This window comes from Protopterus annectens, chromosome 7.part0, assembly GCF_019279795.1.
Source record: "Protopterus annectens isolate FY-2018-M chromosome 7.part0, PAN1.0, whole genome shotgun sequence".
Lineage (NCBI taxonomy): Eukaryota > Metazoa > Chordata > Ceratodontiformes > Protopteridae > Protopterus > Protopterus annectens.
The window spans coordinates 312855465-312868423 of record NC_056739.1 but is presented as its reverse complement, the minus strand read 5'-3'; the positions used below and the strand labels follow the sequence as shown (position 1 = coordinate 312868423).

At 41.4% G+C, this 12959-nt stretch overlaps 1 protein-coding gene across 4 annotated transcripts in view; it reads right to left on the bottom strand.

Annotated features, from left to right (window-relative positions):
* Window positions 1-12959, bottom strand: part of SRGAP2 (SLIT-ROBO Rho GTPase activating protein 2) — a 1651541-nt gene that overhangs the window by 84078 nt on the left and 1554504 nt on the right. For all 4 annotated transcript variants that reach the window (XM_044076850.1, XM_044076847.1, XM_044076846.1 and 1 more), the window contains one exon: window positions 12368-12704. In XM_044076850.1, the coding sequence (XP_043932785.1) occupies window positions 12368-12704 (337 nt within the window). The remainder of the gene's footprint in view (window positions 1-12367; window positions 12705-12959) is intronic.

Below are 12959 nucleotides of genomic sequence, written 5' to 3'. Positions count from 1 at the left end.
TATGCACTTTTTAAATTTCAGCACGTGTATTGGGTTTCCAATACTGTCTCACGAATGGATCCCATTCCTAACATCAGGGTACAGTTAGAGATAATGAAATAATTACTGCTTCAGTCTTCAATGCTATCCAAACCTGCAGTGTCTCCATAATTGCCTCCTTCTGCAGTTCATACAGGGGGTTAACATGTACTGGTAGCATATTTAAGTACACTTGTAAATTTGCTTTTACTAGTGCTGTTGATCCTACTGTTGAAACAGTCTGGGTATCTTTACTCCATATTGCTCTCCCTTTTGCTCATGAATCCTGGTATTTTTGTCTCTATAACTGCTGGGTGAAACAATTCCAATGACTGCCTCTGCTTTTGTCTTTTTTTTCTTGAATAACTAGATCTGATTTTCTTCTTTAAGTGCTACAGGATGGTTTTGATGTTAGAGTGGTTTTCTGTTTCTACATTTAATTGCATATATTTTGTGGATTTTTTTTAATTAGAAATAGTGTTTTTATTTTTAAATGGAGTCATGTAACACTGTTTTAGCAGTAAGGTGCCGGGAATATGAATGTTTGTGCTTACACTGTAGGATACAGCATTGGGTGGGGCAGGTAAGGCCTGTCCCTCCTGAAAACAATATATATATATATATATATATATATATATATATATATATATATATATATATATATACACACACATTTTTTCCCCATACATGTTGACTTAAGTATGCATTCCTGTTTGTGGTTCTGATTAACATGGTATTAAGTCGGCTGTTGTGACTTCAGTCTTCATAATGGAAAGCACAATGAAAATGTCCAAATGCATGTAAGCTGCAACCATTTTATTTCCAGAATAAGCAGCACCAGGGTGTAGAAGGTAAAGCCCCAACTATAGCCCAGCTGACTTTGGTTCAAATTAACTGCTTGCATGTCTCAAAAGCTGGCATAAGAAGATGTGAACTCTGGCACACTCAGAGGGTAGGTATCCAGTGGAGGATGGGTATATGCAGGTAATCACTGTATAAGGGAGTCACTGTGATGGTGATGTAATATTCCATCCAAAACATGCATGGGTGCATGCAATAAACCAGCACGCCTCATTACATGTCTACTGAAACTATGCATGGTTGCGTGTAATATACTAGCACACACCATTACATGTCCATTTAAAATATGCATGGGTGCGTGTAACATACTAGCAGTGCGTGCACTATACCAGCATGCCCATCCAAAAAATGCATGGGTGCATGCAATATACCAGCATGCCCCATTACAAGTCCATTCAAAATATGCATGGGTGCATGAAAAATACCAGCACACCTTATTACATGTCCATCGAAAATATGCATGGGTGCATGCAATATACCAGCATGCCCCATTACATGTCCATCCAAAAAATGCATGGGTGCATGCAAGATACCAGCACACCCCATTACATGTCCATCCAAAAAAATGCATGGGTGCATGCAAGGAGTGGGGAAAGAAAGGCAATGAAGAAACATATTCTGACAGCAGTGTGACAATGACCAAGGATTCTTGAGCTCCTCACTGGCCCCAGCCATGAGTTGGGATGAGCCCTGGAGAGACTATGGTGGACCCCAGTGGATCCAATGAATGAATCAAGAACTTGGGAGTAGGGGAAGTGTGAGTTGATTGTTAGTTGCAGGATACCACAAACAAAAAAAAAATTTCCACATGTTAACCGAAGAAGGTCTTAGACATTCTGAAAGGTTCTAATGACAGAAAAAGAAATACAGAAAATCTGACATGGTTTTTGTGCATGATCCAATTTGTATACATTTTTTTTTTATCCCACAGCATAAAATTCATACACAGTGCAAACAAATGCAGTGTTCCCATGGAGCAAGTGTCTCTACTCAGAGTAGACATAAGAGGATGTTACTTAAGACCGATTCTAACATAACCAAATGTAGGGGATGTTGTGACTAGTTTTAATTTTCAGCCTTTGAAAATTCTATGACAATGACTACAGAACAGCTTTCTAGTTTGCAAGACCATTTGACAGTGAAGATCCTGACTCAAAGAAAGATTTATCTTGATTTACATAATAACCAAAATGCATCATACTGTACTGTACTCGATTCTTCTGAAAAATAAGTTTCATACCACTGCTACCCACATGATCTTCTGCCTGGGTATGTGTGCTTACAGATCCTTGTATCCACAACATTTTATTTAATTCTTGGTGTGGTCCATAGAACTGCTACCATGGAGCTATATGGCCCCCTCCTTAAGGATACAGGAATATTGCTGTGATGCACACAAGTCCTAATAAGGGCAAAAACATGCAGCTGCTGTTTTAACCATCACAGACAGTCTGTGAAATGTTCCAGCACTCCTCATCTTTGCCTAAAGCTAAACCAGTCTACATTACTTCATAGCAATTTGCAAAATTTTTTTTCCATTAATACTCTACATAACATATACTTAGTTTTGCCCATAATCACTTAGTAACTTACTGTATCTTAAAGAAGAGCTGAAATTATACTTGTCAAAAATGTGGCTATAACCTACAAATGAAGAAAGTAATTTGCACATGCTAACTTAATTACTGAATTTGGCTGAATAATTCTTCACCCTACTCAACCTCGACCATATAATATTAAGTAGCGTGTCCAAAGCGTCTCCCTCTGAAAGGAATGTAGAAGTCAGTGAGCTAGCATTTCTCTTAAACATAAGAATCAAACAGTGCATTTGACCTTTCGGGTGGTTTAATCTGTAAGACTAACTTTTTCCAAATCGTAAAGTTTTATTCTCATTCATTAGTTTAACAAAAACCATGACAGCTTGGATAAAAAAAAAAATACATAACCTTCAAAAAGACAACAGAAGAAATGAATGCAATATGTGAATTTTTCTGGCTGGTTCTGTTGTGTAGTAGCCTAACAACCCCCTCCCCAAAAAAAAACAATACAAATAAAAATAAACATAAGCACACAAAGATAATGAATGCATAGGAGCTGTGGAGATCCCAAACTTCAGAAGAAAATGACCCAGATTTTCATGAACCAATTATCTGAATGCTGTCAGCATGCAAGTTGGAACAGAGATTTACTGCAGCAACAATTAACTACTTCAACAACACATTACCACCAAAAAAAGGGAGTCAAACCACGGTACGTTTGTGACTTAAAGTTCATTTTTTCAACAATGCATTTCTGAAACTTGTCACATCACTATTTTGAGCCTCAAATATTTGTCAAACATCAGTCTGTATGGCCAGAAGTTAAGGACTACTGATAAACTGACATTAACAGAAAAAAACAAATGCTTTACTGATGTTACTTGATAGCACATAATCATGGACAACTGTAACATATAGTTTGAATATTAGTGGTAGGAAGCTCATAACAGTGTTCTTCTTTCAAGAGGAGGATAAAAAAACAAAAAAGAAATATAAAGCTTCTAGCGGTAATTCATTACTTATTCAATAAGGTCTACTACCATTTAATGGCACCATTCTGGGGGCAAAACTAAGTGTGTGACCTCCCTCAATAAAGAAAATGCTGCATAAGAATGCACAGCCCTGGAGTTACAGTTATATGGAGTTAGTCATTTTGCTTGTTATTTCCCTGAAACGCTAATTCCACCTAAAACGCGGCTTTTCAGCGCTTCTGTGGATCCCTAGTGATATCCGCATTGCTTACTGTACTTATTTCCTTGTTTCACTTGAAAGAAAGTTACTGTTTGTCGTTTTTGCATTTAAGTTACCTGTAACACATTGCATTTAAGTTACCTGGCACTTGATCACTAAAGCAATTATATAAGTCAGCACTAAAAAATTAAAAGCACTACACCCTCACAAACTCCCCTTGAGTACCTTGTTCCCCATTGGCCCTTTTTTTCAATTATAAAGCAATTCCCAGTACTATTCTAGCATGTCCAAAGGTCAGTTTGTCAATCTCCTCTCCGGTCCAACTGGTGAATCTGGGAATCTTGAGGCAATGTTACAATTGCCTCATGTAAACAGACAACCCTCTCCACCTCCCAACAAATGACAACACATGTGAGAGATGCAACCATATAGCCAAACTGGAGGCTAAGCTCTCTCAACTCAGTACTGGCGTAACCAGTCAGGAGGAGAAGGAAACCACACTCACTACAATTCCAGTCTCACATAGACCTACCACAACAGCAAACCAAACACAAACACACAAAAACATACTTGGAGGCTCTAAATAAAAATCTGCCTAAGCAGCAGAGACCTCCAAAGCAGACACCCAAGCAACCGCTACCCCAAAACAAAACACGTGCAACACATAGCTCACAAAGCCAGTGTGCCGAACAGTCACAGCCCTTAAGGCTAAACAACACAACTGATACACTTGTAATAGGTGACTCTATCGTCAGGCACACTGACGTCCCGCTCACCAAGCTGAACAAGGAGAAGGTCACAGTGAGCTGCCTGTCGGGCGCTAGGATCCGCCACATAACACAAGCACTCAGGTCACTCCAAGGCAAGTACAAATATGACTCGGTCATTGTCCATGCTGGTGTGAATGACCTGAGACGTACCTCGCTGGACTATATGAAAAGAGACATAGAGGAGCTCTCTGAGCATGTAGCCCAGGCCGGTATGACCCTGACCTTGAGTAGCATCTTACCCTCACCAAGAATGATGCCACAATATGAAGACTGGGTTGGGAGGGTGGCCTAATGGTTAAGGTGTTTGCCTTACAAACACAAGGTGCAGGGTTTGAGTCTCACAAGGGATAATTGGGCTAGGCTTAAAATGGCTCGCAAGAGCAGTTAGCTTAGTACTAACCTATGAACCTATGAACCTATAAGACAAGATGATCAATTTCAACAATTGGCTTAAGTATTGGTATCATTCAAAGGGGATCCAATGCCTGTCAGCCTGGGATGACATGCTTGACAAGCCACGATGCTTTGCTAGGGACGGCTTGCACCTGTCACCCCTGGGCTTTCGGATATTGGCAAAGGCTCTTGCTACCCCCATAGTGCCTTTTTTAGGCAAGGCTCAAAAGACAAACCCACCTCCATAGGTATCACAAGGGATAAGAAACTAAGAGTAATGCTACTCAACGCCAGAAGTCCAAACCTCAAGATGCATTCACTCAAAACTCTCCTTAGCATGGCGAACATCGATATTTGTGCAGTAACAGAAACCTGGTTCAAGGCTCCCGAGAGCACCCCAGCACTACCAGGTTATACCTCATACCATGCTTTTCGGCCCCAAAACTCAGACCGAACCACAAAAGGAGGGGAAGTATCCATATTCAAAGATACCCACACCTCCAGGTTAGTGGCACTGCACGAAGCATCGGAGACCATCCATGTGCAACTAACAGTGGGAAAAACTGCCTTTCAGTTTGTAGCCTGCTACAGACCACCCTTCCAAACTCAGGAACCCCACTTGGCTTTCCTGAGAACACTGGAGAATATGAAGGTCTCTCCAAACACCATCATATTGGGTATCTTCAACTACCCAAACATAGACTGGGAGCATTACTCTAGCTCCAACACCCTAGCCCAAAAGTTCCTAGAATTTATAAACTCAAATGCTATGGAACAACTTGTTACCACTCCCACAACAGGGGAAAACATACTGGACCTGATCATCACCAACATGGGGACTCTATGCTCCAGACCAGAAGTGTATCCCTCACTGGTAAGATCAGACCATAAACTAATCTCACTGGATATTCACATCCTGACCCCACCCCCTGCCCAGAAAACCACAGTGAAAAACTTCTCTAAAGCAAATTTCACACTCCTCAAAACTGAGGTGGAATCCTTCAAAGCCCCCGGGCCTGTGGAAAATATGGCCCAGATCGCAGAATCCTTTATAAACGCATTTTATGAACACCTTCAGGAATGCATGGATCATGCAATCCCAAATAAAACCAAGACCTAATCCTCCAAAGGCAGACGTCCTGTCTGGTGGACCCCAGCCATAAACAAACTATACAATAGAAGGAGGAAGCTACTACATGATAGAGCAAAATCCCAAAAAGGGAAGGCATCTCTGATCAGTATTAGCAAAAAACTATGGGCACTCATAAAATCGTCGAAGGCTAGCTTCGAGAGAAAAATTGCTCAGGACACTAAGGATAACCACAAGGCTTTCTTTAGTTATGTTAGGAACCTGGGTGGGAATTCCCGGATATGCTCAGAATTACTCCAAAATGACAAAAAATACACCGAACCCACAGACATTGCCAACATCCTAGCTGACAGGTTCAGCGCAAACTTCTCCCCCCCTCCCCACCAAAAGGGCAAATATCTATCCCAGCAGAGTGCTGCCCCCCTGACATCTCAGATGCTCAGGTAAGAGCCGCCCTCTCCAAAGCAAAAAACACAGCATCAATGGGACCAGATGGTGTCCCGGGCTGCGTCCTACATGAACTCCAAGAAGAGCTAAACCCAAACATAAAACTTCTGTTCAATCTCAGCCTTACTACAGGATATGTACACAAAGAGTGGCGTACAGCAACAGTGGTCCCTCTCCACAAAGGTGGTGCCTCAACAGATCCTGGAAACTATAAGCCTGACTAGCTTGGTCTGCAAAGCTATTGAAAGGATCATCATGGACCTCATAAATAAAGATATTGGGGACCTACAGACACTGTATCCTACCCAGTTCGGCTTTGTTAAGGGCAGATCCTGCCTCTTAAACCTGGCCGATTTCTTTGAAACAGTCACCAAGGCCATTGACGAGGGGAAGGTGGTCCACACAGCCTACCTGGACCTCGCAAAAGCCTTTGATACAATACCCCACTTGGGCATTATAGATAAGCTCACCAGCTTAAATATAAACCCCTATGTCACTAGATGGGTTGCAAACTGGCTCAAGGACAGAACCCACATGGTTAGAATTGCTGGAGCCATGTCAGACTCCAAACCAGTTACAAGTGGCGTCCCACAAGGCTCAGTCCTGGGACCTCTCTTGTTCGGTATATATTTCTCGGAGGTACAGGCCAACATGGAAGGACTGTGGCTGACCAAGTTCGCAGATGACTGCAAACTGGGCGCCATAATCAACTCTCCAGCCGACACAAGCATCCTCCAAAAGGGCCTCATAGAAACAGACAACTGGTGCCAGAGCCATGGCCTCAAGCTAAACGCCAAGGAAGTCGTCATCCCCTTTAGCAAAAACAAAGTGCCCACAAATTACCACATAGGTGGTAATCCATTAAGTACAGAAGAAGTAATTAGGGACCTGGGGACCCAAGTTGATAGCAATCTCTCATTTGACAACCATGTGGCCAAAGTGGTTAGAAAAACATTTTATATAGCCCACCTAATCATGAAGGGATTCACATCTAGATCAGGGGAGGTCATCGTGCCTCTTTACTCATCCCTCATCAGGCCCATAATTGAGTACAATGCCCCTTTTGGGATGTACCTTACCAGACACCTGCAGCAACTGGAAAGACCCCAAAAGTACCTCACCAAGAGGATCAAAGGGCTCAAACAGATGCCATATGCTGCCCGGTTAAAGAAACTCCAGCTCTACTCAGTGGCTGCTCAGAGGCGATCTGTGCCTGACGTATGAAGCCATGTCCAACCCGGAATTAATGGACATGCTGCACCTTAGAAAATCCAAATCCCATTGAGCTACGCGCTCGAGAGACTTGAACCTCAGCACTGAAATAAATAGGACATGCTGGAGGGACAGATTCATAACCCAGAGGCTCCCTTCACTCTGGAATAAAATCCCAGTCCAGGTTAGGCAGAGTCCCTCATTGACTCTCTTCAAGAGGAATCTTGATGAGTGGATGGGAGATCGTAGGTTTACCCCGGGTATCACTTCTGTGTCACTGTTAGACAGAGGCACAGTATACTAACCTCGAAAAAGGGCATAGCAAAATTAATTTAAAATGGGTGGCGAAAGCCAAACACACAATGGCTAGGCTTATAAATGCCCTACGGCAGATAGCCTAGTATGAACCTATGAACCTATAATACTAGTACCATATAAACACAGTGCTGTTGTAATACAAGTGTGACTCAGAAGCCAAGCAAGGTGTTTGAATGAACACAGTCATATGCAAAAGTAATAACATAATGGGACAAACAAACAGTTTTACAGCTCCATAGTCTAGGTTAAATCCCGACCTCTGGTTACTGTCTACGTGTCTCTGCATGAGTTTTCTCTAGGTACTCTGGTTTCTTCCCATTATCAAAAAAAAGTCTGACTTCCTACTCTAAGCTGTCCATATATATTAAATTTACACTGGCCCTTGTGTTTGAAAAAGGTCACATATCGATCATTTCACTAATGAATATATTAATCTTTAGTCTGCTTTTTGAATAATTGCAGCTGCTTTTTTAATTAGTAGCTTCCTCTTTAGCCTTTCCAGCACTCCCTTTACCCCACATATGCTTACAATGACTTGCTTTCTCACAGACTTATGTGCCCTCCACTTTTCATGATGATGGATGTCCAAATAAAATGCTTCTGAGCTTTTAAGATACGACAGTCCTGGTTACACCAGCTTGCACTGGATTTTTGTCCCTTGGGGATTGCAGTGTCAGATGAGGGCAATGAGAATGTCACACTGCAATGCTCAACACCTTGCATTCTCCTGCAGTGCTAACATGACAGTCTATGTGACGTCCTTTCCCAACCCCCGTTCAGGAAAGGAATAGTCCAAATTTATACAGTAATTTAATCAACCACAGTCTCACAGGGCCGGTCTGCTACTTAAATGCAGTACAAAAATACAGCAAGACAATGCATATGCAGATTAAAAACAGTTGAGACAGAAAAAGCTAGAATAATAAATGTACACCCATGGACATTTTTTGTTGGGGGAGGCAGGGTCATCACAAAAAAGCACTATTGCTTTAAACAGGTCCTGAACACATCTGGAAAGCTTGATAAATTACCCATTATGGTACATTTCAAGTAGGTTTGCACTCAGCGTATATAAAATAATCATGCTGATGCTATAGAGCAATGTGAAAGCTAGACAGATCACTTCAGCCTTTGATTTTTATCTGCCCTGTCAGTAGTTTGTTCATAACCGATAACAGTGCTTCGTTGCAAAATCATAACTGGCTCAACAGTAGCAAACTGACAAAAAAATATATAAAATACAATAAAGAGTGTCAAATGCAATGTACAGTGATCCCTTTGTAATCCTCTGAAATTGATTGGTTTACAGTTTTATTATACTGATTCAATGTCAAAAGCTTTAACGTCTCAACTACATCCTAGCCGTATTGTAACAGCTACAATTCTGCTGTGCGTGCATGAATGATAAATGAAAAACAGATCAAGACGTGCACGTCAGCAACTCAGCAGATGCCAGATAGTGTCATGGTTTTCCTGTCCTGTGTGTATCCACTGATGGACTAACTGAATTTTCCAGAGTAATTATACTTTTTACCATTTTTATTCTAATTCTACTATCAGTAATAGACTGACATGTACATTAAAAGGCCTGTTTTCTAAATAGCACAGCCAGCCGTGTCACTGAATGACTAAATAAAATGAGTGATTACTGCAAAAAAATAAACGTGAATTACAAAACAGAACCCACAAACTAAATGGAAGACCTACAGCTATTTTGTCTAAGGTATCTCTAAACTCTGTATCCAAGATGCAACTCGCTACAGTACAAATGATGCCATTTTTGATGTTGCTAATGTAGTTCTGTTTCACATCAGTGGTGATGGTAAAAGACTGCTAACAGATTTGAGATTTTTTTGGTCCTATTCTCTTGACCAGTGTTATGCTCTCCTGTCATGCTAGTCGGGTAACTAACAGGTTAACAATGCCACTTATACAGACAACATCAGAAACCGTTAGGTGAGAACTGGATCACCAATATTAGAGGCAAGAGGAAGGGAACGTACCATCTCAGAGTGATTTCTTATTCCCATTATTTTCTTGGGGCGGGGTATTACTATCCTAAATGTAGCACCGTGTGACAGATGACAAAAAGGGGGCAGTTATGGAAATACAGAAAATGGCTGGGTGCATTTATCATGTAGAGTCCTTCCTGACTCCAGTAGCTTGCTTATATTTCAGGTATTAGGAGAAAACAAACAGGAAAACAAAGCCATCAGCCAAACCAAGAGAACAAATGGTCTACAATGATATGGTGCCTTCATACAGTTTCATATGTAGCTGGTGAGTCCTCAGCCACTGTTCCTATATTGTAAACTGGAATTTTTACAAAATTCACTGCATAACTGTAGCATTGCATATGGAACTACAAAAGCCTGGCACATCCAAGGCCAGCTTAAGGAAGTCCTTTAAAAGAGGAAATAATTGAATGCAAACAAATAAATACACCTTGAAGAATGGAAAAACAACAAGGCACACACTATGTCAACTGGAAGCCTGCATCACATTTGAAAAAGCCAGAGTTCAAGCCATCATAGCAGTTAACTGTGTCCTTACTTAATCATGTGGCAAAAAACAATAAAACTGCAAAGACCCATCCAGGACTGTGCTCTGGTACGCAAGATGACATATCTACAGATGTCATGATAAACAGCACAGATTACACTTTGATTTACTATTGACTTTGGACCCCTTTCTTCCGGTCTCCATTATGAGAGTGGGATGCTCAGCTAACGGCAACTTGGTCAAACACTACTAACTGAAAAATAAGATGGCTAAAGGAAACCCTTAAAGGGCCATTCACCTATGGGGTGAAGTGAACTTACAGCTAAATTAGATGAAGTGGGGTGCAAGGAGACTATGCAAGAATTTACCTCCCACAGAAAGGAACTGCCAGTGTTCTCTCTCTCCCTCACAGTGTTGTTTCAATCCATACTGTGCCTTTGGTCACACAGCTTTGACTGCCCATTAGTGAGCCATATGGGTTGGGGTTGGCATAACAGTTGAGGTGTTTACCTCACAGACAATAATTTTATTGCTACAATATCAAGACAATACATCTCTCTGCAGTGAAGAACAAAAATAAACTTCTTAGTAGTACCTGTGAGATACAAACGGTTTTCTTTACAAGGCATACAAAATCTGAAAAACAAACTGTGTCTACCAATAAAATATTATTTTCCAGTTTGAAAATATTCTCATTAAGGCTATTACACAACTGTTTTGCATGATCAGTATCACTGTGCCGATGGAACAGTGACAAAGTACGTGCTCTGTAGAATACATTGTGCACTTTTCTGAAGCGCACACAGTCTGCTGTTGATTTACAGTAATGCTGCTCCCTTCCACTGTGTTTTTGTTGCTGCTACTATGTTACTGCCAATCAAGATGCTCTAGTAGAGCAATTCTCTCATAAAAGAGAATGTAGTCGCCGACATGCTTAACATATATACCCCACCAGCACTGCTATATAGGCAGTGCGTATGTAGGCAGGCAAACATAACTACGGTGTTCTAATATACTCATCACAATGGCATAACAGACTGCAGCACTGGCACCACAGTTATCGTTTAATATCAAATGCACAGCAATGCATTCACTACAATGCATGCACTACATGAAGTGTACAAGACGGATACTATAATGTGTGCAAGACATGCATAGATGGAGTGCAGTGCTTAAAGTACAGTTATAAACACAATACTTATCGATAAACCTAACAGTGTACAACGCGAGTAATAAAAAGTATTGTGGTCTGTATACTTAGGTTACTGCTTACGACTAGTGACCTTGAAAGCTTATGTTGTCAACAACTTATTTCAAGGAAAGTGACGAAATAAATTACCTAAAAAGAGAAGTTCATGTGCTGTGTGTAAGCAAGTGGTGCTGGTGGTGACAGTGGGGGTGGGGATAGTAATCCTCACAAACCTCTTTTCAAGGTTGGACCAAGTTAGGGAAGTTTAACTCGAGTATGTGGAGACTGGCTTCAAGGAAAGAAGGAAAGTTACCACAAATTTATATATCACTCGAGACAGTACAGCAAAAATATTAAGCCAGTGGGCTGCAGACCTGATGACTGGAAGGCTGTTAAACCCTAGGTGTATATTCTCTACCCCCAAGGAAGTTATTCCTGCAAGTTACAATACACCTTTGAGACTGGAAGGACAGCACTTGAAGTGCAGACAGATCCTGCAAAAGAGTACAGTGAAAAGTCCACACTGACAACTATCTTGAGTAATAAATGACAACTATCTTGAGTAATAACATCACTTTGCCAGCTGCAGAGAACCAGATGTAATTAAGCAGGCAAGACAGCTCTTCAGGCTTCCTTTGCCAGCTAATGTGGCACATGTGAAGCTTCACTTAATTACTTCTTGTTTAAAAATAGGTATCTTTCCCGAAGTAAGCAGCCTGCACAAGAGAAAGAATGAGATATCTGTATTTATGCATGCTTCTTTCAACCAATGGCAGTGAGGTTCTGTTATGCAAAACAGAATTTTGAGCACTGAATGCATACACATTTGTACTTTTACCTGGGCAATGACTTCAGGATCCAGAGGCCGGTGGTTATTGAAGCTTTTGGATCTTCCTGCAGTTACTGCCTTCCGCATCTGTGGACTATCCATCCGATTTTTCATGGATGAGTGCCGAGTGACGGCACTAAGGCTCCCATGGGCACTCACAGGGCGTTTCTCCAGCATGTCCTTGGCAAGGTTCTGGCTTGGTGTGGGCTGTAGAGATAATCTGGCACTCGGAAGTGGCCCTGGAGCCAAATGGTCTGCAGGAGATCCAGGAAGCCCATGACTGATGTGGCCTTCACTTGGCCTGAAGGTTCTACGAATGCTGCTGGGTTCCGGCCTTGTGCGCTGCCTGTAACATTGAAATAGATTTAGTTAATCAGTGATAGAGTGAGTAACATAAGAGCAGCAGACACACAAAATGAGAGGTAGTAACTACACATTTCTTTTAAAACGATTCTAGATGCACACTCAAACAATCAAAATCTACAGAAATTGGTTTCAGCTTACATAACATATCACTAACTTATACCTGCACTTTTTTAAACTACAAGTAAAGATGATGGCTACACAGCTTCACTTCCTGCCAAGTTAGTGATCCAAGCTC